This window comes from Hyaena hyaena, unplaced genomic scaffold (assembly GCF_003009895.1).
Source record: "Hyaena hyaena isolate Hyena2069 unplaced genomic scaffold, ASM300989v1 scaffold_1, whole genome shotgun sequence".
NCBI lineage: Eukaryota > Metazoa > Chordata > Mammalia > Carnivora > Hyaenidae > Hyaena > Hyaena hyaena.
Window position 1 is genome coordinate 10,634,706 of NW_024080633.1, and position 25,984 is coordinate 10,660,689.

Sequence of the window (25,984 nt, forward strand, 5' to 3'; positions counted from 1 at the left end):
CCCCCCCCCCCCCCCCCGGGCTCTTACGGGGGGTCTTTGAAGGTCTTTACTATTCTGGAAGCCCTGCTTCATTTTCCATCCAATGAATGAATTTTGCCCTGTTTTCTCTTTTCCATCTCTGACATTCTGATCTGTGACAAACATGCTCTCGGTACCGGGACTACCTTGAATTTGTCACCTTCTGCCCTAATTTGGGGGTTTGCCTGAAGGCGAAGGGCTGACTGCCATTTTCACTCGGCACCTTCCCCCCTATTTTCTAAAATGTGTTCTTAAATATCCCGGCTTCTTGGCGGAATGCAGAATTTCTTTCTACCTGTGAAATCGAACCAAAGCCGCCAAGAACACACTTACTGGCGAGTGAGTCCTGACAAAGGCCCCGCCGAGCCGGCAGCGCGCACCCTGGGGCCTCCGCGGGCCGCGCATGCGCGCTCTGCTCTCCGGCTGGCGGACGTCGCGGGAGGACGTGTGTGCGCGCGCACCTTCCTCGCTGCCTGGCGGCCCCCGAGGGCGTGACCCGCCCCTCCCCGAGCACGTGCGAGGCTGCGACGTGCCGGCGTCATGACGTGGGCGCCGCGCGTGCCGCTCCGCGCCCCGCAAGGTGCAGGGAAAGTGTTGCAAGGCTCTGGGGGCCCCAGGTCAGCAGAGCCGGGGGTGACGCCCGCTGTGTACACGGCGGTTTACTCTCTTCTTCCTACAAATAATTCAGGTACTTTTGTTCTTATGTTTGTTTTTGAGGGAGAGCGAGACCGTGCGCGCGCACCGGCGGGGGAGGGGCGGGGAGCGGCAGACGGAGTCCCAGCAGGCTTTGCACCGGCGGCACAGAGCCCGACGCGGGGCTCGAACCCACGAGCGGCAAGACCGTGGCCGGAGCCAGAGTCGGACGCTGAACCGACCGAGCCCCCGGGCGCCCCTGGTACGTCTGCTCCTAAGCGATGTTGTTTGTGCGCGTGGGTTTCTCCGGGTCGCGTGCCCGGAAGCGGGTTTGTCGTGTCCGGAAGAGGGAGGGAGCCCCTCCCTGCAGGTCCGGTTCCCCGTCGCCCCCCGAAATGGGCTCCTGGACCGGTCCCCGCTCCCGTCCCACGTGCCCGTGTCGTACGTTCCCCATCGGGAGGCGCTGCCCCTCGTCCCTCTGTTCGGGGGCGGGGGCAGCGGGCTGGTAGGGGCCCCCGTGCTGGGCCGGGAACCCCGTCTTCCCGGCCCTCCGCTCCTCACTCGGCCGCAGGCTGCGGTCAGTTCGCACAGCGAGTCACGGAGACGCTGTCCCCTCGCGGCCGCCTGGCGCCGGGCCTGGACACGCGCTGTCACCTGGTCAGTGGCCGGGCCTGCACACGGCCTCCGTACTTCTAGAATGTTCCTCCCCGCAGCTCCGGGGGGGAGGAAGCCTGCTCTCGGCCTTTCCTGAAAACCTCACCTGCTCCGAGTCGTAGGCCTGCGTCAGCGCCCCTTGTGCGGGCGGGAGAAGGACGTTCCCTCTCAGCCGGGGCGGCTCCCCCCCCCCCCGCGGCCCGCGGCACAGGGTGGGGAGGGGCCCCCACGTAGCGCTGCCTCGCTTGTCGGCTTCCGAGAGGCTCCGGGGACGGAAGACGGAGAAGGGCCTGCAGAGGCCCAGCATTGCAGGGCGGTGGCCCCGGTCGCTGGCGGGGAGTCCGCACCCAGCCCCCCCCCCCCTCCCGGGGGCAGCGCCGCCTCCCTCCCGCTGAAGCCAGAGCCCCTCCGGGGGCCGCGCACCCACCCACGGGTGCAGCCCCTGGCGCGGCCCCGCGGGCGTCCAGCGTCTGTTCTCACAAGTCACTTAGAATGTTCTGGGGGAGGCGGGGCTCACCTCCGCCCACGCACTCGCCGCGCCAGCAGGTCCAGGGCCTGAAGCTGCGCGTGGGCGCCGGGCTACGGGGACGGTGACTGGGAACCTAGGTGATGCCCAGAGTGTTGGGGCTTTGCTGCCCTCTCTGCTCCCCAAGAAGGCACACGCGGGGGGGGGGGGGCGGCCCAGAGGAAACACCTAAGAGTCAGAGGGCGCCCTCACCCCCCGCCCCCACGCGAGGGCCCCGCGAGGGCCGGGCCGCAGGGGTGCGGAGCTGGGTGCTGACTCCCGTGTGGGGTCCTCCTGTGGCTCAGGGTACAGGACGCAGAGGAGAGGCCCGGCGAGGCGCCTCGCGGTGCGGGGAGAAGGTGGCCCCGCGGCCCGCTGCCCGGACCCGTGGCGTCTCCTCCGAGAGGGGCGTGGGGTGCACGCTCAGGCTGCTCTGCACCCGGCGACTCCTGCCTCCCACCCCTGGCCTCCCCGCGGTTCACCCTGCAGCCCCAGCAGCGAGTGAGTCTGGTTTCCTTCGGGGCGGGGGGGGGGGGCAGGACGTGCAGAGCACAGGGCCCCCCAGCCCCCCCAGCAGCAATTAAAAGGTGGTAAGTGGGGAGCCACGAAGCAGCAGACGGTGTGGCTTGGCGGCGGGGCAGCCCCCGTGCCGGCCCCTCCCGGAGAGGGCCTGTCGTGTACAAAGAGCATTTAATTAATTTATTTATTTCTTTACACGTAACTGAAGTGATGTTACAGTACATAAGTTATTTACAACTGTGCAGTAATGTGTTGCAAAATAAATTATCTAGAAGGCAGCAAAAGTACATTGTGAATGTGTATAAAACTGTACAGCGTTTACGGGTACACTTTTTATATGATTATTGGCTCTGTAGTGTTTCAAGTTATGTTCTCAGAAAGAGAAACAAAATGCCCAAGATTAAAGGAAAAAATATACAAACCACGTGGATTTGACTCCATTAAAAACACAACCCGAGTCCCGGCTCCGCGTCCTTCCGCGGCGGCCATGGCGTCCCAGCCCGTCGGACCCGGAGGTCACTGTCCGTGAGGGGTGGACGCCTGAGTTCTCTTTCTTTTAGTTGATCAGAATGGAACAAGAAATTGTAAAAAATACACTCCGCTCCGCAGCTCCTGAAATGCCCGCGCAGCCGGCGCCTCGTCCTCCCGCGGCGGCAGCTGGCACGAGCGAGCCTCGCTCCCGGGGCGCGGGGGGGCCAAGGGCGGCGTCTCTCCCTGGACGGCCCGGCCCGAGGGACAAGGTCTCCCTGCGCTGCCTGGACGCGGCAGCGGCGCCGGCGGACGCGCGCGGCCCTCGCCTGTGTCGCGTGCGGCCGTCCGTGGGTGTCAGGCGGGCAGGAGCACGAAGTCGTCGTTGACGTCGACCATGGGCACGTAGAAGGAGGGCACCTCGTTGACGCACAGGGACTTGTGCCCGGCGGGGTCCAGCTCCTGCACCTTCAGCTGCCACTCCATCCTCTGCACGGCGTTCAGGGCCGCCGCCTCGTGCTGCTGTCGCATCAGGAGACACGTCTGTGCGGGAAACGTGACAGGTGAGGCGCGCCGAGGCGAGACCCCGGTCCCCAGCCTCCCGCCACCCCGCGCCCCACCCCGGGAGTCGTGCGGCCCGGCCCACCCCCAGGCGTCGCAGCGGAATCGGACAGTGTCACTCTGCACTCGTGTACGGCCGGTGACCTGTCACCAAGGCTGGGAGCGGTTGGCACGCGTGGGCGCCGGCCGCCGGCTCCTGCGGGCAGTGCCGTGTCCGCTCCGCAGCCGGGGTGCAAAGGTGAGAGAGAGTGGGCGCAGGGGGGGGGGGGGGGGGGGGGGGGGGGGGGGGGGGGGGGCGCGGACGCGGCAGTGCCGCCACAGGTCTCGCTCAGGCCTTGACGGGGCGAAGCCCGCGTGGGAGTCTCCCTAAGGCCGTCGGGTGTGCCGAGGGGAGCAGGCCCAGGTCTGCGGACCTCCCGGCGGCCGCGTCTCTAAGCTCTGCAGACTCGACCTACTTCGCTCCTCTTTCGACCCACCTTTTCTCTTAACTGTTTTTGTAAGTTCTCTGCACGTTCAGGGCATGGGGCTCGCGAGGCGTTTCTACTGCACGACATCGTGGTAAGTAATGTCGCGACTCCCCGGTCCTGCTCTAGGAAAGCTGCCCCTCCGCCCCTGCTGCCGCGACTTCGTGCGCCACCCTCTGGGAGCCTCCCGGGGACCAGCCGGGACCGTGCACACCACGTGGGCTCCTCTCCGCGCCAGCACCTCCCCGCGTGCGCTAACGAGCGAGGGGGCGCCGGTAAGGCTGGCACCCCGGAAGCCCCATCCTCCTCTCCGCGAGCGGGCCCCGGGGCGGGGGTGGGAGCTCTGGATCCCTCCCTCCCCCCCCAGGGCTGCTGGGTGACCCCGTGGGCGACCCTACGCCTGCGGGTGGGGGTTTGCTTCTACTTGCTAATCTTTCTCTAGCCCCGCCCCCCCCACGCTGCCCGCTGCTGCACTGGTCAGCACGTCCAGAGCAGTGGTGGCGGGTGTGTGCTGTGACCTTTGAGGAGGGCTCAAGGTGGGGTCCCACAGAGGTCTGACCGCCAGCTGGTGACAGGAGCTGCTCCCCGCACACCTGGACAGGAGGGAAGACACTCTAAGGAGGCAACATGGGGGCGGGGAGACCTCTATCAGCTGGGTTCACAGAGTCTGACACTGTCACTTGCAAACAGGGGACTCGGCAGCAGCTGCCCCCCCGCTCCCGCCGCAGCCGCCCGGGCGCCTCACCTTCATGCGGTCATACTTGTCGTCCACGTCCTGGAGCCAGGAGATGAACTGGCGCGCGTTGAAGCGGTCGCGCACCGACTTGTTCTCGTCGCCCTGAGGGAGAGAGCCGTGGACGCTGGGTGGGGAGGAGCCCCGGCCGTGACCGCCCCCCGCTGCCCCTCCTCGAGCCTTGCTGGCGTGTCCCCAGCACAAACGGGTGGCCTCGGTCCCTGGCCCCCACCCCGTTCCCGGGGAGGCTGGCAGGGGCGTGTCTTAATCTGCTTGTAACTTTCTTGGCAGAGGCCTGAGGGGGTGGGGGTGCCACCCCGGCGTCCCTGCCCCACGCACAGCAGCCCCGCACCCACGGACGGGCTCGCGAGCAGGGAAAGCCTCAGGACGGAGGCCGGTGGCTGGTGGTTTCGACCGCCCGCCATCTGGGTTTTCCGGGAGGCCATCGTGCGTCAAGGTGTGTCTGGCGAGGCCCCTGGGAGCTGGGCACAGGCCCCCACGCAGGCCGCCCGGGAGGGTAGAGGCTGCAGCTCAAAGGCCTCTGCCCTCGTGCTCAGCCGCAGCCCGGACGCTCCTCCAGATGCCGCGTTTCTTTTAAAGGCAGAAAGTCCCTGCGGCGATCATTCAGGCCCCAGCCCCTCTGATACTCTGTGCACTGTTGTTTTGCTCTACACAAATCTTGTCCTTACTCCTTACTCCTCATGTGATAAATTGCGAAAGCTGAACAAGTTTTTTTTGGCCTGTATTCATTATTTAGAGAGTGGGGTGTCGGGGGCGGGAGAGACACAGAATCTGAAACAGGCTCCGGGCTGTTAGCGCACAGCCTGACGCGGGTCTTGAACCCACTATGAGATCATGACCTGAGCTGACGTTGGATGCCCAACCGACTGAGGCTCAGGTCATGATCTCACGGTTCGTGGGTTCGAGCCCCGCATCGGGCTCTGTGCTGACAGCTCGGAGCCTGGAGCCTGTTTTGGATTCTGTGTCTCCCTCTCTCCCTCCCCCCACTCCTGCTGTGTTTCTCCGTCTCTGTAATAATAAACATTAAAATTTTTAAAAAAAATTTTATGTAGGCTCCATGCCCAACGCAGGCTCAAACTCATGACCCCACGCACTCCTAGTGAGGAAAGTTTCTGAGATCTAAAGACCATGTATGTAAGTGAACGCAAAATCCTTCATGCAGAAGTAAAGAGTTTTCAAAAATCCAGAAGCACCCATGTCTGCACGCGGCCCCACTGGGGATGCTGCCTGGAGCCCCAGGGGACAGCAGCATGTCTGGACAGGCCCAAAATGATACGTTCGGGGTTCGGTCGTCTTTAAAAAGCCCTGGTGGCGGCTGGGAAGAGAACACATCAGAGAGTCGGCCCCTGACGGAGTGTGACCCAGGCCTGAGTGCGTGGGGGCGGGGCAGCAGAGGCGGAGGGACCATGGAGGGACCATGGACTCAACCCCGGGAGCTGCTCTGCCCCCGTGCGCTGCGCGACAGCTTCCTGGCGGGGCCTCCACGGGAAGTCGCCTGGATACCACTCATCCTCTCATTTAAGTAACTCTCAGTGACCGCGAGGACCCTGGACACGGCGCTGATGTCCCGCCACGTGGCCACCGCCTTCCCGTGCCCTGGCGCGGACTGGCGAACTCGCTGGCTCCCCGGGGCCCGGCAGGCCACGCACCTGACTTTCCAGAGGCATGTTGTAGACCTCGGAGTCCAGCAGCATGGTGCAGGCGCTGAACGGCACCGCCTGGTTCGCGATGGTCCTCGCCGCCCGGCAGTGGACTCGCAGGATCTCCTGCTCGCAGGAGACAATGAGCTTCTCCTGCAGGAGAGGAGGCGGCTGAGCAGGCCTCGCGAGGACAGACGCCCCGCGCCCACCGCCCCGCGCCCGCGCCCCCACTTACCCGCTCGATGCTGTGCTGCAGGCGCAGCTTCCCCCTCACGGCCTCCTGCTGCTTGAAGAGCTCCTTCAGGGGCTCTGCCAGGGAGGGAGGGGGCGCGATCTGCAAGCGGGGGGGCGGGGGAAGAGGGGTTGGTGAGGCTGTGAACCCGAACCTGCGCCAGGAAAACCGACCCCACGCGCTTGAAGGACTCAGCCCGGAGGCGCGCCCTCGAGAAGTCCAGGAATGCCTGGCATCTGCCAGCCCACCCATAAGGCCTGAGCGCTTGACAGTGTGGCAAAGGGAAACTGCTTCCTTCTAGAAAGAAAGGTGAGAGCCCCATGGGGAAGTAAGTTACACAAACCACAGCGACCCCTACTGTTTTCTCTACTCTCCGAACTTTCCATGAAGGTCACGGTGCTGTTTTGAAAACCAAAACTTACACAAAAGGGGCAACCAGACACCTCACTGAACAGAAATCTCAGGCCAGAGTTTTCCGAACCAGTGACCCCAGCGGCTGGAGGCTCCCAGGCCAGACGCCCTGCGGGGCTCTAAGCTGCCCGCCCTCCGCCCCCCGCCCTGTCAAAGTGCTGGAAGCCTGGGCCGTCCCGGGCAGCTGTGCCCCCAGTGCCCCCCATCCCTGTTCACAAGACCTGGGCGTCAGTCCTGGCTGAGCTTTCTGCCTGGTGAAGCGCCAGCTCAGACACCACCGTCCAGAACACACCATCCAGTGTGACCCTCCTGGGGGGGGGTGGGGGTTTGCCCTGAGACTGGCTCTGGTGCTGCAGGCCTGGGCCTGACGGTATAAACAGAAATCCTGGCTCTCCTTCAAGGGGGTGGGGCGGTCCAAGAAAACGAAGCAAGTCACCTGCACCTGGGATGAACAGGCAGCACCTGGGGCGGTGGCTGTGCCGTGGGCGGGCTGCTCCTGAGCGGGAAGTGGGGGGAGGCAGGAGCCCCCCCCCCCCCAGGGGGAAGGGTGAGCAGTAAGAGAAGCAGGGACTCAGGCGGCTGGAAGGTGTTGTGCGCGGACACGGGGGGGGGGGGTCCCTGGGCACATGATGCCCACAGGGGGGGTGGGGGGCCTAAGGAGGGCCTGCTGGGTGGGAAACCCTCAGGGCTCCGCGGCGATGACAACAGAGACCTGGCCTCAGGTTGGCAACCCGGGGCCATCAGGAGCACGGAGTTACACGGGGGGCATTAAAGGGGCCGAGAGGAGACCCTCCCTGGCAGGACCAGGCCCCGAGCGGCACCAGGCCGGCCCCCGCGGGAGGTCTGCAGGATGCAGCTACAGCACACAGACCACTGGGTGACAGTGGACGGGGCGTGGGCACCGACCCAGACCCAGGACCCAGTGGATGGAGTGCTGGGCATGCGGTGTGACCAGCCAGGCCCTGGACAAGGAGCGGACACGGGACACACCGCGAATGGCGGGGAGCCACGGGGCAGGTCTCCTGCCCGCCCCCCCCACCCCCCCGGGGCCGTGTCCACCGGCCCCACCCCGGGACTCACCACGGGGATGTGCAGCTTGCTGAGCGGCTTGCCGTCCAGGAGGTAGGAGCCCGTGTAGGTGACGTACTCGGCGTAGCACTGGGGCGCCTGCGGGGTGATGTAGCAGAGGATCTTGCGCTTCTCCTCGATCTTCTTCCTGATCTGCAGGTACTCGAAGTAGGGGTTGGACCGGTCGCTGTGGTACGGCTCGATGTCGTCCAGCTTGATGGCGTCCACGATGGCAGCCAGCGTCTGCTGGATCACCTCCCGCGTCTGCTGCGTCGACGTGTTCATCTGCGGCGGCAGCTGCTGGCCGGAGCGCTGGAAGCGGCGCTTCCGCGGGTGCTGCGCCTGCGGGTCGTCGTCCTCGCAGCAGCGGCCCTTGGCGCGGGGCGCGGGCGCCGGCTCCTTCTCGGCGGGCGGCGAGCTCTGCTTGTTCTGGTTGGCCAGCATCTGGGCCCGGTTCCTCGTCATGCGCTGGGGGATCTCCTCGGCCTTGGGCGCCTTCGGGGCCTCGGCCACGGGCCTGGGCTCTGGGTCCGAAGCTTCGGGCTGGATGCCGCCCACGGGCCCCTCGAGCCCGGTGCCGTCCGCCACGAGCGCCTGCGCCGGGCCATCCGCGGGGGCGTCGGGCGCGCCGTGGGGCGCGGCCGTGGGGTCTCGGCCCTCGGCCGCCTCGTCTGCGCTCCCCGCGGGATGGCGCTCCGCGGGTGCCGGTGCGGCGCCCAGGCCGGAGTCCGAGTCCTCGGGGGGCGCCCTGCCCTCTGACGCGATCCCTGCTTCGACCGTGCTTCCCGCCGTCACGTCCGGCGCAGGCTCCTCGCTCGGCTCGGGCTCGGGCTCGGGCTCGGGCAGGAGCCGCGGGGCCGCCTGGCCGGGAGGCGGCGCGGGCTGCTGCTCCTCGGCAGCTGCCGCAGGGACCTCCCCGCCGCTCGGGACCACAGGTGGCCCCGCGGGGGTGTTTTCTGGAGGACCGAGGGGAGTCTCTTCTACGGGCTCTGCTTCGACGTCAGGAACGTCCTTAGCTTGAAGAGGAAGCTCTGGCAGAGAGAAGGGCCCCAGGTCCAAGTCGTCCTCAGGGTTGGGGAAGCCATCAGGCCAGGGCACCGGCGCCACCTGGGCGAGGGCGGGCAGCTCGTGCCCGTTCTCCAGGAAGTTCCCTTCCACGGGCGCCAGAGCCTCCACCGGAGTCACGGCGCCCAGACACGTAGGCTCCGGGGCCGCGTCGGGGGGCGCGTCAGGCAGCGGTTTGCAGTTGGTGAAAAAGGGCTCCAGCCTGGAAGGAGGGGCAAAGGGGGTGGGTTCTTCCGGGGCGGGGACAGCGGCCGGGACGGCTTCCACCGCGTCGCCTTTGGCGCCCTCGAGTCCAGGCTCAGTGGCCGACAGAGGGTAGGAGTCCGGGGAGCCCGGGTAAGGGGGCTCCGTGGCGCCAAAGGGCCCTGGGGCAGCGGGGTGGAGGGCCTCGGCCGGGCAGAGGTGCTGCGGGGACTCCGGCAGGCGCTGCGGGGACTTCAGCAGGAGGTCCGGCCCCACAGGCCAGCTGACGGGGTGCTCGGGGGTGCCCCCCATCAGGCTGCAGGACAGGCCCTGCTCGGCGGCGGCCGGGTGTGCCCACTCGACGGGCTCCTCCGTGATGACCGTGCTGAAGGGGCCCTCGTCCAGCGGCTCCAGGTAGCTGGGCTCCGGGGGGATGATGGCGGCAGTGGCCTGCTGGTCCTCCGTGGCGTCCGGGGGGAGGCCCAGGTCGGGCGGCAGGGCCCCCTCCACGGACGGGGCCGACAGCTCGTCTCTGTGCGAAGCGGGGGACTTGGCGCGTAAACCAGAGAAGGCACCCTCTGGGGAGGGGGTGGCGTTGACCGCAGCCGCGGGCGGGCAGTGCAGAGTGTCCGCTTTGGGGGAGGGGATGCCGTAGTCCGGGGAGTAGTACCCCGGGGACAGGCAGGCGAACTTCTCGGCAGGAGCCGGGGGCCCCGGGGCCTTGTCGTCCAGGCGCTGCCCTGGCGAGTCGTAACTGGACGAGGCGGGGACGCTCTGCTGTCTGAAGAGCTTGTCCCCAGGGCTGAACTCTTCCTCGGGCGCCCTGCGGATGTCGACGGACACCGAGCGGTACAGGCTCGTGCACAGCGGCCTCGTGGGCGTCTGGCTCGCGGTCTCTGGGATCCCGCTAGCCGCCACAGAGAACCTGTCGAAGAAAGAGGGCGAGCAGGCGCTGGCAGACGTGCTGGACACGGGCTGGGGGTCCGAGCAGTCGAACATGAGGTCGGAGTAGTCGTCCGCGCTGCAGGACGGGGTCCTGGGCGTGTGCATGGCCTCCTCGTAGCTGGGGCACGACACCACGGCGGCGGGCGCGGGGACCCCGGTGGGCCGGCCCTGGTCCGGCCGGGGAGAGGCGGGCAGCACCTCCTTCATGTGCGGCCCCGCCAGCCAGTCCCTGGCGTCCGGGGCGGGTCCCGGGCGCGGCTTGCCCTCGGCAGCGGGCGGGGCCGCGGCGGGCTCCCGGGGCCTCTTGTCCCTCGGGGCCGGGTCCGGCGCCAGCGGCTTCTTGGCCGGCCCGTCGGGGCCCTTCTTGCGCGCGTCGTCCGCGGGCTTCGGCCTCTCCTTGAGCTTCGGGTCCCCGGACCTGTGGCGCATCTTCTCCATCTGCTTCATCCTCTCCTTGTGCCGCTTGTGCCGCTCCTCCACCTCCAGGTCCTTCTGGGACAGCATGCGCTCGAAGCTCGTCATCATCAGGTCCCCGTCGCCCAGAAGCTTCTCTCTGGGCCGGGCGTCTCTCTTGCCCGGGTCTCTGGGCGCCGGCGGCTTATCGGTCCCGTTGCTGACCTTCGCCGGCTCACCCTTCTCCTTCTCTGGATTTTCCCTGCACTTCTCCTTCGGTTTGGTCTCGCCAGGTCTGGGGCCCTCGTCCCGGGGCTTGTCTCTGAGCGCGGTCGGGGCGCCGTCCTTGTCTCTGGCCGCGGGCTTCTGCTCGTCTCTGTGGGGCCGCGGGGGCCCGTCGCCGTGCCTGTCCCGGTGCTTCTCCCGCTCCTCCCTCCACCTCTCGCGGTGCCGCTCGCGCCGCCTCTTCTCCTTGAGGGCGCCGCTGGCGCCGGAGCCGTAGGGCTTCAGCTCCTTCTCGGCCTTCTTGGAAGGCTCTCTCTCGGGATCGTTTTTCTCTTTCTTTTCGGCGGCGAACAGCTCGACGGTTTTATCCAAGTCGTCTTCCGCGTCCGCCTTCGCGCCGTAAGGGACCCCGTAAGCGTCCGCGTCCGCGAAGTCCTTGTCGCAGGGGCCGGGGTCCTTCCTGCTGCCGGCGTCCCTGAGGTCCTCGCTCCGGTCCCGCCTCTCGCACCGGTCCCTCCGCACCCTCTCCCGGTCGTGGCTCTTCTTGGACGAGGACGACGAGTGCCTGTGCCTCTCCCTCTCCTTGACCTTGTCCTCCGGGGGCTCCGTGAAGGACACCTCCAGGAGGGCGCCCAGGCCTGGCTCCGGCCCGCGGTCGGCGAAGCTGTCGGAGGAGCCCTCGCTGGCCTTGTCGTGGGAGTCCTCCCGGCAGGCGTGCAGCGCCTCCTCCTCCAGCCTCTCCAGCAGGGCCCGCTCCGCCTCGGCGCCCCGCGGCGCCTTCCGCTCCCGGCCGTGCTCCCTGTCCGGCCGCTCGCGGTGCCTGCCCCGGGCCCGGTCCTCGGCCGGGGGCTTCCGCTCCGCCTTCTCGGGGGGCTTGGGCCGGGCCCGCTTCTCCTGGGCGGGGTCGGCCGGCGGGCGGTCCCTCCTGTCCCGGCACCTGTCCCCGCCCTCCCTGTCCCTCCGGTCCTTGTGCTTGTCCGGGCCCTTGTCCTTCTTGTCTTTCGCCGCTTCCGGGGCCCCCCTCTCCCTCTTCTTCTCTCGGAGCTCCCGGTCCCTCTGCTTCTCCGCGAGCTGCCGGTCGGCAGGGTGCTTGCGGTGCCGGTCGGCGTCCGGGGGGCCGTCCGCCCGCGGCGCGTCCGCGGCGTCCCCGAGCCGGAGCCCGCTGGCCGCAAACTCGTCCTTCTCGTCCTCGCTTTCGTCCGTGAAGATGTCGGCGATGTACCAGCTCTTCTCCTTCCCCTTCTTCTCGTCCTTTCTCTCCGGGAGGTCGTCCGGGGGCGGCCCCGCGAAGCCCCTGTCCCTCCTGTCCTTCGCCGGGTCGGGGGGAGCCTTCCGCTCCTTGTCCTTATGCTTCTCCTTGGGGTCCTTCTTCTCCTTGCAGCACTTGTCTGGGTCCTTGTCCCTCTGGCTTTTCTCCGGGACGGCCTTGTCGCTTTTGTCTTTGTCGCAGGACTTGTCTCTGTGCTTCTCCAGCTTGCCCCTCTCCCTCCGCTCCCTGTCCCTCGCCGCGTGCAGCCTCTCCCAGGGCTCGGGGCCCTTCCCCAGGTCGCAGTCGGGCCTGTCCCTGAGGCCGGCCTCGCCGCCCGGCTCCCTCGGCTCCTCGGGCCTGGGCCTGCCGTCCCTGCGCTCCTTGGCGGCCTCGAGGGGGTCCCTGCGGTCCCGCCCGCCCTCGGCGGGCTCCCTCCGCTTTTTGTCCCTGTCGGGGAGGCAGCCGGGGACCCCCCTCTGCTTGTCCACCTGCTCCCGCCTCCTGTCGGAGCCTCTGTCCAGGCCGTCCCGCTCCTTCCTCCTGAGGCAGGCGTCCCTGTCGCCGCGCCGGTCCCCGTACTCGCGCTTCTCGCGGCCCCTGTTCTCCCGCTTCTTCTCCTTGCTGTCTTCCCGCACGGTTTCCAGGATCAGTCTGGCCACGGGGTCGCTTTTGACGTCCCTGTAGTCCGTCACCGGGGAGTCCCAACTGTCGTCCGCCTTGAAGTCGAAGGAGGAGTCGGACAAGTCCGAGAACCACCGGTCCTGCTGGTCGTCGGAAAGGCTGGATTTGGTGTCCTCGTTCTCCAGAAACTGGCTCTTGTTACAATACTCGTCGAAGGCGGAGGAGTCCTCCCTGTAAACTCTCTCCTTCCTCAGCCTCTCTCTGTCTTCTCTGAAAGGCTTGTCCCTGTCCCTGTCCCTCGGGGCCCTGTCCTCCTTACAGTCGCTCTTCTTCTCTGGCTTCGCGGCCCTGTCTTTGGACTTCCTCTTCCTCTCCTCTTTGTGGAGCCTCAGTCTTTCCTCTTTGGGGGACTTTTCCTTCACCAGCTTCTCTCTTTCTGCTTTATTCGTGCGGTCCTTCTCTTCGCGCGAAGACCTGCTCCCGTCTTTGACTCTCTTCAGTGGTTTCTCATCTTTGGAGACCTTGAGCACCTCCTCCCTGAAGAGCCACTCCCTGTCCTCCGCCTTCGCCTTGCTGAGCCGCTCCTCCTTCCTGAAGTGCTCCCTGTCGTGCTTCAAGGCCTTCGCCTTGCTCTCGCCGGGCACGTCGCCGTCCACAAGGACGGCCTTCTCCGACCGCTGCTTGGAGTCCTCGTACTCGTAAGTGAAACTCCTCAGTTTGAGTTCCTGACCGACGGAGCACAGCCCCTTGTCCTTGTTTTTGTGTTTGTGTTTTGTTTTATGTTTCTTGACGACCTTCCCCTCCTTGTCCAGCTTGGGGATGGCGCCGTCCACACTGGCGTGGAAAGAGTTCTTCTTCTCCGGCAGCGCGCTCTGCGGGCCGCCCCGCTTCCTGTGCTCCTGCTTCTTCCTCACAGGCTTCAGCGACTCCACGCTGGAGCCCTCGGAGGAGCAGTCAGACTCGCTCGTCAGTCTCGTCCTCGTGGAGTCTGACAAGGAGCTGACCTCGGACCAGGCGGGAGAAGAGATGCTTTTCCAGTTGTCCGTCCGCCAGTGCTTGGCGTGCGGGTCTGCGTGGCCGGGGTTATGCTTCTGGGCGGCGGAGCTCCCGTGAGACGAGGTGGAGGAGGCGGACAGAGAGCTGAACAGGGCCGGGTCCTTGAGCACCAGAGGGGACTGCTTGCAGCCGGAGCTGCCCACGGAGTCCCCGTCGTCCTCCCCGCTCCCCGAGGACTCGCTCTCGGACTCGGAGGAGCAAAACTTGTCATTTCTCTTCCCGAACCGCACTTCTTTGCCTTTCGTCTCCTTCTTTCGCTTCTTCTTCACTTTATTTTTCTCCTTCTGCTGCTTGGAACCGGAAGGTTCCCGTGTTTTGCTGCTGGGCAGTATCGCGTGTGCCGAGAGCCTCAGCTTCTCCGCTGTCCCCACGGCGACACTCACGTCTTCCTCGTCTGACGTGTCCGACAGGATGCGATGAGCCGCTTTCTTTGGTGCAATCGTGTTATTTTTAGTGTAACTTTTCACTTCCATTTTGGGTATAGAAATAAAACTATTTGACTTGGTTTCTTTTCTGTAATCCTTTTTCAGTAAGTGTTTGTCGTCCACGGGAGGGACTCGGTCCTGCTCATCATCCTCGTCAAACTCGTACTCGTCCTTGACGGGGGTCACAGTTTTCTGGGGCTCTGGATTTTTAGCCTTGTGCTTTAGGCCTTTTTCAAACTCAGAGTCTGTGTTATTGCCATCAACTGAACTTGAAGGTGCAAACGACGGGGCGTCTTCCTCCTCTGAGCTCTCTGCTGGGAACAGGGAGGAAGAGGTCAGAGGCAGATTCACAACAAGCCACTGAACACGCACGGGGACAGTGATCAGCAGACGATGCTTGGGCTGCCTCCGGGTGGGGAGGGGAGGGGAGGGGAGGCCGCTCTTCGCCCCATTTAGGTGAATCGGAGGCCAGCCACAGGCAGGAGGGAGTGAGAGAGAAGTCTGTGTGAGGGCGGGGCCGGCGGCCAAGGAGACCCTGGGGGTGGGGTCCCGGCGGTCCAGAAGCTCCCCCACCCCAGCCGGCACCCAGGGCGCGGCTCTCGGCCACTGACCGGTCGAGCTCTCCTCGCTGGACGTGTAGGTCCCCTTGCCCAACAGGAGATTCACCATGGTCGGGGAGTTGGCCACCTTCAGCGGGGTCTCGCCTTTTCTGTTGCTTTGTTGAGGGTTCCCGCCATAGCGTAACAACAGCTTCACCACCTACAACACAGCAACCGGTGCGTCAGGGGCTTCCTGAGAAGCACGGGGTGTGCCTCTGGGCCTGTACTACTGCATTTAGCCCCTTCCTAGAGTCCTGCGCTCAACCAGAGAACAGCCCCTGCCGCCCCTGCCACCCCGGCCAAAGACCGCAAGCCATGCACACAGGCACAGCCCCGGGGGGGGAGGGGGTGTCTCCGAGCCCTCCCCCACCCCAAGCGCGCCACCACAGGGAGGAGGTCTGCGCTCCTATGGAAAGTCCTCCCCCGTCGGTGGGCTGACTACGGCCCCACGATCTCCCGCCGGTGACGAGCTGCCAGCCGGCAGGGCCCAGTGGGCGTGGACGGAAGGGCTCCGGAGCTTTGGTGGGGGGCAGGGGGTGACAGAATAGAGGCAACAAAGAATGAGCTGCTTGCAAGTTAGGTTTATTTTGTGTTCTCGTTTATTTTAGAAAATAAGATCGCCTCTTCCGTGCTCTGTTCGACATGGTAAGGGTGGTCCTGGGAATGATGACACACGCCAGGTGACCCGTCAGCAGCTCTGCTCAACTGTCTACAGCCAGCAAGTGCGCCTCACATGCCCGGGGTGGCTGGCTCGCCGCCATCTCAGCCCCAGTCCGGGCGCTGTGGCATTGAAACAATCCTCACGCAGGAAAACCCCATCGTTCACGTGCCCGTCCCGCTCAGGATGCCGTGGCCTCCCCTGGTCGGGACCCCGCTTCCTGGGCACGGGTTTCTCTCTGCTGCTCTAGCAAATCCCCGGCCCCTCCATCCCGCCAAAACTGAAACTGATCTCACTGACCCTACAGATGTGTGGCGTCAGCTCCTTCCTTTCTGTGTGCATGGGATCCCTTGCAGTGGTGGGACTGGCGCTGTGTCCCTGCCGTCTGCCTGCTGAAGGCTGTGCCAACTGCTGGCCGCTACCATGTCCCTGGGGCCCTTGTGCTAAGGCTGGCGATGCGGGGGGGTGGGGGTGGGGGTGGGGGCGCCCGCACGTCTCCTCCCTCCTGGGGAAGGCTTTCTGCTACTCACACCCCCAAGGCCACCGGCCCCGTGGGGATGATCCAGGGCCACCACTGCATGATCCTTCGCTCCCTCCCATCTGTCAAGTCCCCTTACCACGTGAGGTTACATGTTCCCAATCCCAGGATCAGGATCAGGAGGGGTCTCTCTGGGGGCCACCACCCTGCACCCCTCCCCACTTTCCACGGTCTATTCTGTACAACAGTTTTACGATACAATTACAGAAGCACAGGGATTCAGAGGATGACCCGGTCCTCCCCATGCGGTGGGCTGCCAGCTCAGTGCCAGGCTCATGTCATCGATACCCCTCCCCCTTAGTGGGTCCCAGGCATTTCATAAACTTTCCAGTATTTCTCTAAAAGGACCCTTAAGAAAACAAAAAACCCACGATGCCTTTATCCTACCTAAGGAGCTAACCATGAGCCCTAGCATAGCCCTAACATAAAGCACAGAATCTGTGTCCAGACTCGTCCAGTCACCCGGGGCATCTTCTCAGTCATACCCCGCCCCCCCCACCCTGTGGTGACTCGTCATCTTTTGACTGCTCACCACACGCTCCACGCTGCTGGCTAGCTCCCTGGCACCTGCCCAGGGAGACCGGGCAGGGCAGCTACCGGGAGCGTCAGGTGTGCTCTGGTCTACGGGCACGGTGCTCGCCAGGCCCCACTGTCCTGGGCGTGGCGTCTCTGGCCAGGGCCTCTTCACGAAGGCCTGGAAACGACCACGGCGAGAGCCTCGCCATCTCTGCGCGTCTCCTGCTTCAGCCCCGGGGACGGCCGCTTCCCCGGGGCCAAGACCTCTCAGGGAGGACGTGCACTGGGGTCACTGCCCCTGGGCTGGTTACAAGGGTCCTCCAGCGTCCTGGCCACACCCTTCTCAGCATCCCACCCACAGCAGACCGCACAGGGACGAGGACAGGGCCAGCAGCAGCCCCTGAACCCACCCCACCCCCATGGGCATGATCACCCACCTACTAAAACCCAGCCACACTGGCACGGCCAGAGCAGGGCCCTGCCATGGGGAGGAGGCGGCCACCCAGGTGCTGACCCAGGGTGAGCACGGGGGGCAAACGTGCAGGACGGTGGGGGCGGCGGGACGGGGAGGGAATGATGTCCGCGTCGGCCGGCAGGCCCAGCAGGGGTGGGCGGGGAGGCGCCCACCTTGTAGTGCCCGTTGTTGGCAGCGTCGTGCAGGGGGGTGTCGTCGTCCAGGCCCTTGGTGTTCACCTCTGCGCCCGCGGCCAGCAGCTGCTTGGCGACGTCGTAGTAGCCGCGGTTACATGCCTCGTGCAGCGCCGTCCAGCCTGGAAACAGACACTTAGGACCTGTGTTATTTAATCCTCAAGAATTTAATCCTGTGCCCGGGCAGCACCCTGCACAGAAGGGACGGAAGGGCTATGGGCCCAGGACGCCCTGAGCGGCCTTTACGGGGACTCCTCGTCTGCAGCTTGCTAACCTTCCAGATTAACCGTCTATGAGGCGTAATCTGGGGCAGAGGACTTGTCACGGGTGGCAGCCTCAATCCAACGCATGTGGCCACACACGGGGGAGGGTGCAGGGAGGGAGGCGGGGAGGGTGTGGCGGGGCTCGTCACCAAGGTCGCAGGTTTGGAAACGCGCCCTCTGTGCAGCACGCGGCTGAGGCCACGCGGGGACGCCTCCTCCGGCGGCCGTTTCCGCCAGAGCCTCGACATGGCCACCAATGTCAGTGTGCAAACAGGGCCACCCCTGTGGACACAAATTCTGGTGCTTTGGAAAATACTGATTTAGAAAATTGTTTTTTTTTTTTTTTTTTTTAAAGGTGCTAAATTAGGTGTGGGTCAGAAGCCCCACCGCCTAGGGCAGTGGGAAAAGGCTCACGCCCCCTGCGCACTCAGGACAAGCAGCTGTGGGCCCCGTTCTGTGCACAGCAGGCGGTAGCTACTCCGCCGCGGCCACGGGGCCTCAGAGCATCTAAGAGTTTGGCCGTCTCCGGCCAGGGGAGCGACGCCTGCTTCTGCTCAAACGCAAGGCCCGTCTTGGGGAGACGTTTCTTCTCTGGGGGGTGGCGCGGTCCCTGGACTGACGGACACAGCGGCAGGGCCACCTCTCCCTGAACACGCCAAGGGTGTGACTCCTCTTGCACGGAACTGGGGTCTACACAACATGGCGGGGTGGCATCTACAAATTCCCCAGTTCTCTTAAAAATAGTAAGAGACAAGAAATCCACCTTATTCTGAAATACTTCCCAAAACACCAATCCCTCCTCCTCAGTAGGAATAACACTTGACCCCGGTCTGAGTGTGAGGTCTGCCCCACCCCCAACTCCCATGTGCAAATTCCCGGGCGGGGGGTCCTTGGGATGGGGGTTAAGGGGGACGCCGCCCGCCCACCCACCCACGCTCACCTGCGAAGTCTTTGACGTTGACGTCCGCGCCCTCGCCGATGAGCTCCTTGATGCGCCGGGCGTCCCCCCGGATGGCTGCGCGGTGCAGACGGGTCTCTCCACGCTCGTTCCGCTTGTTCACTTTGTCTTTGGTTTTCGAGGCGGAGTTAGGCGTCCCCTTCTGACACACTGTCGACTGGGAGGGGTGCTTTGGTGTGGTGTCTACTGCAGGCCGAGGAGAGGACAGGCAGGGCGTCACTGGGCATGTCTCGGCTTAGAGAAGCTGCCTCCTCGCCTCCTCGAGGGACGGGGCGGCTCACCTGGGCTGTTGGCGGACTCCTCGGCAGTCATCTGCATGAGGAGGGCCACCTGCTGGCGCTCGGAGAGGGGGTAGCCGGCCCGGATCCCAGACAGCCCCATGCCGAACAGCAGCCCGGCCTTCCGGGTGACAGGCTCCTTCTTAATCCTCTTCCGCTCAGGACCCTGCTTCTCTGCGAGGTGGTGGAGGAGACAGGGGGACAGTTCATGCCACGCGGTCCTCGGAACCCGCAGCCTGACCTGGCATCGCGGAGCCCCCGCCTCCCGCCTCACAGCTCACGGGGAACGGGCAAGGACAGAGGTGGCAGCACCGAGCTGCCCGTCGTCACCTCCGGCGGCAACAGAGACAAGCCCGACACCGCGTCATCAGCCAGTGGAGCCTGCCCCACCTCGGCCCCCACTGACCGGTCGCTCCTCTCAGGTGCCTCCCCAGACCGGCCGCCGGACGCCAGGCGGTGGGACGGCCCCTCACCGGGGTCCTGACTCACACAGGACAGGTCTCTGTCTATTAAATACATGTGTCCACACTCTGATTCCTCCTTCCCCGTCCCGCCTCCAAACAGTGCAGATATAAATGGCAAACACAGTTTAGAAATACATAAATAGATCAAGGCCGACTTGTCAGTACTGTACCTTTCTTCTTGCTTCTAGGGACCTCCATCTCATGCCATGGCCCTTCGAGGAGCGACCCAGCCTTGCAGTACCACGACATGGACTGAGCTGGAGGCATCTAAAGGCATCAACACAGAGCACTAACCAGACACGATGGAACAGCCCAGCCGTTCCGTCTCCGCCTCCTCGGAACGCACACATCCTCCACTTGTCTGACCCATTACAGAACTCCCTGCCGGCCCTGAACACAGACACACCATGTGGTTTCTTCTGGAAGAGGCAGGGGGAAGGGACAGAAAACTCCCCCCAGACTCCGTGAACCAGGAGCCAAAGCTCGCTTTCCTCCTTGACCCTCGGGCCCCTCCTGCTGGGGATTTCGGGGTCCACTGGGCGCCTGGAGCCCTCCCTGCACTGCCCCGTGCGTGCTGCGTGGGGCCCTGGTGTGGGGGCCGGGCTGTTTATGGGATGTTCTAGGTCACAGGGTGCAAACTGCAGCCAGGGAAGGAGGGTCGCCGTGGGAGACTTGGGGCCCTGAGACTCTTCTCTGGGTGGTGGTGTGTGTGGGGTCTCCTGCCCTCCACTCTGTGCATCGGAGAGGCCCCTCCAGGCCATCAGCTTGCTCGCTGGCTCGGGTCTGCCCTGGGGAGGTGGGTGCCGTCTGGGAGAGGTGGATGGGACAGGCTCATGGGCACCCTGCCTGCCCGGCTCCAGGATGACACCCCCAGCCCCACAGATGCATCATTTTCCATTTTCTCAAGAAGAGCTTTCTGTGAGCTGCTTCCTTAGAAAGTACCGCATCGGCCCTTTCCGAAGCTACGGCCGTGACTCGCTGCAACACAGGTTCTCAGGCACCCGGCAACCATCAGCCTCAACCAGCCCATCAGGCACAGGCCCAAGAAAGCAAGTAAGTTCCAGAACGCTCCTCATCAGTAACCAAGGGCCCCAGCTCATCCACCCCGTCCTGTACTACCTACAAGGTGGCAGAGGCAGGGGTGAGGCTAGTGGCCTCCTTGAAGCCTCTGCACAGGGTGAGAAACCTCCCAGCAGCAGGCCTGCCCACGGCCCCTCAAGGTGCCGCACTTTCAGTCACTCGGGGCCACAGAGCCTGAATCTGGGCATTTGGTTTAAAAGTTCTAACAGGGCGGAGTTCTCCCCTAGCCCGTCTCTCCCCTTCCCTACGGTGACCGCTCTGCCCTGCACTGCTCCTCTGCACATCCTGATGGACGAACAATGACAGAAACAAGGCCTGTGCCCCCAGGCCGACCTCCGGCTCTGCGGCAAGGACAGGGGTGAAACCCTCAGACGCCCCGCCAGCTCCGTGTTTCCAGCACAGGCCCTGGTGCGGGGCAAGAGGAGTCCGCACCCAAGTCCTACCCCGTCTCCTGGGAATTACCGCTCAAACCAGAGCCCCCAGCCTCTCAAGCCCCCCTGCCGCCTCCCCCAGGGCGATGGAGACAGGAAGCCCACCGAAGAGAGAGACAGCGGAGCTCAGAGAAACATGTGCGGGACCGAGGGTTCCTGCTCTCCGGGGCTGGCCCAGGGCCATGCAGGGCTGCGTGTAGGTGGGGTGTCCTCAGGACAGACGCCCAGGACTCTGAGGGGCCAGAGGGAGTGGGCACGAGTGCACTGCCGTCGTTGTCTTCAAGCGACAATACAGGAAGCAGAGTTCCTAGAGATGGGGGGGGGGGGGCGGGAAAGAGAATCTCTTCCTGGGGCGGCAGCTGAAAACCACCCACGGCCATGTCCCCCGCCGTGGGGGAGGGCCTGCAGCACCACGCCAGGCCCCGGTCTCAGGAAGAGGCCCTAGGCCCCACCGGGTCCCCCTCCCCTCTGTGGCCAGGAGCCCGGGATGAGGCTGGACGACGCTCAGGGACGTGGAAGGTACTGACGCTCCCTCCTGGGGGGAAGAGGCCTTGCACAGCCCACCTTCCCGCACGGGTCCCCCGAGGCATGAACAGGACATCTCCCGAGTCTCCCCACAGGGAAAACCCGATACAATCCCATCTTCTAAGACGCAGAGCCTCCCAGGACCCAGGGGGCCCGAGTCCAGCCAGGCTGCGTGTGGCCTCGGGTGCAGGGAGCCCAGGGACATGGTCAGTCCTCTTCCCAGCTGCTGCTCTGCCTGGGACGCGGTGTCCACAACAGGGCGGGGGATGGCTGCACAGCCTACTTTTGCACCCCTGGCCCCAGCTTGGGGGCCCCACTTGCCAGAAGAGGAGCCAGGACCCAGAGTGGCCCCTCAGGACCTCTCAGGACAGCCTGGGAGCCGCTCTGGCGCCCTGCTAGGCACGGGCAGGAACGCCCAGCGGCCCGTGCCAGGCTGTGGCGCAGGGGGAGCCTGGTGGGTTGAGGTGGCCTGTGGCCTGGACATGCCCCTGGGGGCTCCGAGGGCTCTGTGGACACCCAGGAAAGCGGCCCACTGCCCCGGACCCAAGAGCTGGAGCAGGGCTGGAGCCTCCCCGCTCCAGCGGTGCCGTCACCCAGCCGTGGTCCTGGCACTCCCGCTGGGGCTGGTGGGAGATGATGGTTTCACACGAGCCTGGATGGTCCCTGTGCGTCACCGTCAGGAAAAAACGCTGATGTGACACCACCTGGGATTCCTATGGCGCGAGCTCACTGTGGTCTGTGCCGTCAGTGCCAGGCCATGTCATCGCAGCACCCCAGTTGGAGGATGCAGGGATCCCCACTCCCTACAGCCCACGCCACCAACCCGGGCCTTCCGGAACACACTCCCTCCACACACCACCGCAGTGGGCGGGCGCGGGCCGTAGAGACCACTGCTCCGACTCCACTTCCTACCGCTGCGTCTCCCTCCCCAGCAGAACTTGGAGGGCGCCGCAGCGGGTCTGGCACAAGGAAGCTACTGGAAGCGAGCGGGCGTGCCTCCTGCCTCTGCCACCTGGTGAGCATGTGCTGACGCGCACCCGCCCGTGTCCTGCCCGAGGCGCAATCACCCTGAGGCCCAAGGACCCTGTCTCACGAAGGCAGGTCTGCTTCTCCTCCACACCCTGAACCTCTTTCCTGTTTCCGCTTCCTCTCTCCGTACCTCAGCGCGGGCAGTTTCCTTGCTTCTAACTTGCAAGCCACACACTTGCTCTAATGAGCGATGTAATCTGCCCACTGAATTTGTAATATCGTTGGTAATTTTCACTGCCGTGTATTCCATTTTATACTTTTAAAACTCTACGTGGTATTTTCTGCCAGTGCCCGGTTGCTTACTCGTGGTTTCAGTTTCTCCCTTACAGCGCTCCACTGATCCACGCTTTGTATCCAGTCATCCCCACACAACACAAGTGCCCGGGGCTGGTTCCTCGCAGGATAGCGCTCTTCCTCGTGGGACGTGGTTCTGACCCGGCACCAGTATTTGTCTGATTTCTGGGGCTGGGACGCCGCACGCAAGTCCGTGTCTCCGGAGGGGACTGGCTTTTGCTCCGGTCTGGGACCGGGTGGCGCGCGTTTCTGGGATGGCTCTCAAAGCCCCTCGCCCCAGGTGGGCACCAGATGGAGGAGACAGAGGGCTCTGGTGCAGGGACGGTGACTTCCAGCCTGAGGCGTCCCTCCCTGATGTGGCTCTCAGGGGCCTGTCCACTGTGGTCCCGAGGGACCAGCGGCCGACTCCCACTATCCTCAGCCCCCAGGGCCCCAGAGTGCTCACAACCAGTCTTTCGTTTGGTCATCACTCACCACCTCTGACTTCTGGGCTGTTCTCGAAGCGAGCTTTTTCAGGAGACACAGTCCAGCACCCAGCCCAAGGGAAACCTCTAACTCGTACATCCCACTCTAAAACCATACGATGTCAACGCTGCTCAGCCCCCACTCCACAGGAGGGCACCTGGTGGTGAGGCTGTGGGATCGCAGAGCTCCCCAAGATACCAGGCGGAGCTCCGGGAAAGCCGACGGCAGGTGGGGTGCTAGGGGGCGCCCCTGCACCCACGCCAACACAGGGCCCGATGCCGGTGCTCACAGGCCTGGAAGAAGCACTTCCGCTGGGACAGCACCTATGCTGGAGAGGACCTGCGTCAGGCAAGGAGCCGCACGGAGTGCGTCCCTGTCCAGCTGCACACTCGGGTTCTCCAAGTGCTGCAAGACCAGGACCCAAGGTTCCCCCAAACCTGCACAGGGGGCACTTTAGTTATGCCTCGCTTTTCCTTCCATTTTCCTGATTTACATCCACTTCTTTATTACCACCACTGGTCACCAAGACAGAGGGGATCTTCAGCAAGCCCCTGACTTCTCTGGTCTTGGTCTCCTGTGTCCAAAAAGGGAGGGGCTGGGGTCCGTCTCTGATGTCTGCTTCTGCGGCGCAGGCGGGGCGCTCCCAGGTCATGGGCTGGGTGCCCTCTGCTTGAGGGGTACCGCAGTCCCCATCCACAGATGCTTGGAAATTCAGTGAGGGCCGTCACGGCCATGAGGAGGAAGCCAGGGTACGAGAAAGTGACACTGGCATATACGCCCCTCCCCACAACACAACCTGACAACCACTGGCCCTCTTTCACGGCACCAAAGCATGGTGAGGACTTTTATTGTTTTATTTTTTTTAATTAATTTTTTAAGTTTATTTCTGAGAGAGAGAGAGAGAGAGAGAGAGTGTGAGCAGGGGAGGGTCAGAGAGAGAGGGAGTCACAGACTGAAACAGGCTCCAGGCTCTGAGCTGTCGGCACAGAGCCCGACGCGGGACTCGAACCCACGAACTGGGAGATCATGACCTGAGCCGAAATCGGACGCTTAACCAACTGAGCCGCCCAGGCGCCCCGGTGAGGACTTTTAAAAATAGAGCAAAATAAATCAATCCACCCACGCACCAATGTGTGACCCGTGCATCAGTCATGCTGGTCCTGAGCCTGGCAGCACCAGGCTCTGGCCACCCCTCGGCCCCTGGCCCAGCCCCTGGGAGCACCATAGGGTGGGGTGGTCAGATCGCAACCCAGGCTCCTCCTGAGAGGGCTCTGGAAGGTACAGCCGGCTCCCCTGGACTGTGCCCCGCCGTTCGTCAGCCACGTCCTGGGAGTCATCCCTGTGAGTCACAGAACCCAACGTGGTTGTGAGGGCCTGGCTCCCCTACGCTGTGTGGATAGCAGGGGCCCTGAGAAGGCCACGGTCCCGCAGATTCCCACCCATTCTGCAAATGGGGGACATCAGGCATTTTACGTATAAACAGCCTTCCTTGGCCAGTCTACACTCCCCTCTGTACAGGAAGAAACTGCTCAAGTTTAGGGAGGGAAATGACGGAGCCACGGTGTCACTGTGGTGGCACATGCCCTCTGCAGCCACGGGCTCCCCCACAGTTCAGCCTCGACCACAGGCAGCACCTGGGGTGAGTGGGTGAGTGGAGGCGCCCTTCACGGTCATGTCCGGGCCGCCTCCAGCGCGCTGCAGGGCACGGCGTCGACACCAGCGGGGCAGCCAGAGTCCTTCAGGGGAGACAGGGACAGTCCCAGGGGAGAAGTCACAACGGCCACTCCTTCCAATCTTACAGAGCCAGGGTGACCATGGTTTCAGTCAGTACATGAGTGTCCCCGGACCCCTGGCCCGGAGGGCATCAGTAGGTCGCACGTCAGCACTGCTGAATAAACATCCAGATACTGGACACAAAAGTCTTTTTCACAAGACAGATGCAAAATAAAACCTTAATTTTTCAGTACTCCAAAGAAACACTCAGGTACTGAGAATAGGCAGCTGCCACCTCCTGATGCTTCTGACAGGACAGTGCTCTGAAGGGGGGGAGGGGGAGTCCGTGTGGCCTCTGGGGACGGGCAGGGCCCACCCTGGTGGCTTCGGGAAGGACGTGGCAGGGCTTACGTTCACACTAAGGGATGGAAATCTGCATGAGGGCATGAGGCTTCTGCAGAAGCCTGAGGAGGGTGGGTGGGCACGTAAACCAACCTAAATGTTTGCTGACGGATTTTTTTTTTTAAGTTGAGGGGAAATTTAATCATATACGAAGTAGACAGATTAATGTAATGTGAAGCAAGCGCAGACACGATAGAATTCCATCACAAACACCGTGAGTGTTGAGGGCTGGGCAGGCTTCAGGCCACCTGCCTGGGAGAGGCCACCCTGTGAGGCCTCCGCCTCCTTCCTCGGTGGCGCTGGGAGGAACGGTCTCTGAGCTTCTTTTTCCTAGAAGACACCAGGCCTACTTTGGGCGAGCGTACACGGCCCGCCCTCCTGAGCCCAGACAGACCTGGCTCTGGAAAGATGGTCTGTCCAGGGTGCCTGTGGGCAGCTCAAGTGACAAGCCCCCGGTGGTGCTCTGGCTCAGATCAGCTCGGGTGCAGAGGGCATCCAGCTTCCACCACAGACGAGCTTTATTGTTCTTGGCAGGCTGCCCCCAGGCCTGACTAAGCACTGTGGAGGCCACCTCCTGGGGGTTGAGGACACAGGACAGTGTTCTCCGGTGGCTCAGTGGTCCCTAGGAGGAGGCTCATCAGCCTCTTCTTCCCACTTGGGGAGCACAGCTGAGGAAACTATGTCGCTCAGAACCCCGGAGTTCTGGAGCCTTCGGCCGCATTCCTCTCTCGGTGGGCGCAGGGCTGCATCTTCCCAGCAGAGGGCGCTGGAGGGACACGGCAAGAGGAGGGGCTGGGCAGGGTGGGGATACAGGGGACCTTGAGCAGACCCCGCCTGGCCCCAATCTCTGTCAGTCACTCAGCAGAGTTCACTCCTCCACTCCGTCCCTGCATGGCTTCTGACTCTGTCCCTGCGTGGCTTCTGCCCCGACTCAGTGGGGGCGGCCCCTGGCCAGTGTGCGTCTCAGAGTCGGCACCCAGCTCAGGTGCTCTGCTCGCCAGAGACGCAGACGGCAGCGTAGCCTCCCCGGCGGC

The 25,984-nt window shown here is 64.2% G+C and overlaps 1 protein-coding gene across 8 annotated transcripts in view; it reads right to left on the minus strand.

Annotated features, from left to right (window-relative positions):
• Nucleotides 1-3,059: 3,059 nt before the first annotated feature.
• ANKRD11 (ankyrin repeat domain 11) overlaps nt 3,060-25,984 on the minus strand; it is a 180,257-nt gene continuing 157,332 nt past the window's right edge. Inside the window, exons 2-12 of one of the 8 annotated variants that reach the window (XM_039226783.1) lie at nt 19,182-19,278; nt 18,551-18,721; nt 18,252-18,455; nt 17,028-17,170; nt 14,701-14,848; nt 7,940-14,403; nt 6,452-6,550; nt 6,226-6,369; nt 4,568-4,660; nt 4,341-4,415; nt 3,060-3,340 (exon numbers count right to left, since the gene is read on the minus strand). In XM_039226783.1, the coding sequence (XP_039082714.1) occupies nt 3,155-3,340; nt 4,341-4,415; nt 4,568-4,660; nt 6,226-6,369; nt 6,452-6,550; nt 7,940-14,403; nt 14,701-14,848; nt 17,028-17,170; nt 18,252-18,455; nt 18,551-18,721; nt 19,182-19,278 (7,824 nt within the window). In that variant the 3' untranslated portion in view covers nt 3,060-3,154. The remainder of the gene's footprint in view (nt 3,341-4,340; nt 4,416-4,567; nt 4,661-6,225; nt 6,370-6,451; nt 6,551-7,939; nt 14,404-14,700; nt 14,849-17,027; nt 17,171-18,251; nt 18,456-18,550; nt 18,722-19,181; nt 19,279-25,984) is intronic. The other 7 variants (XM_039226759.1, XM_039226751.1, XM_039226742.1 and 4 more) reach the window with 7 other exon arrangements.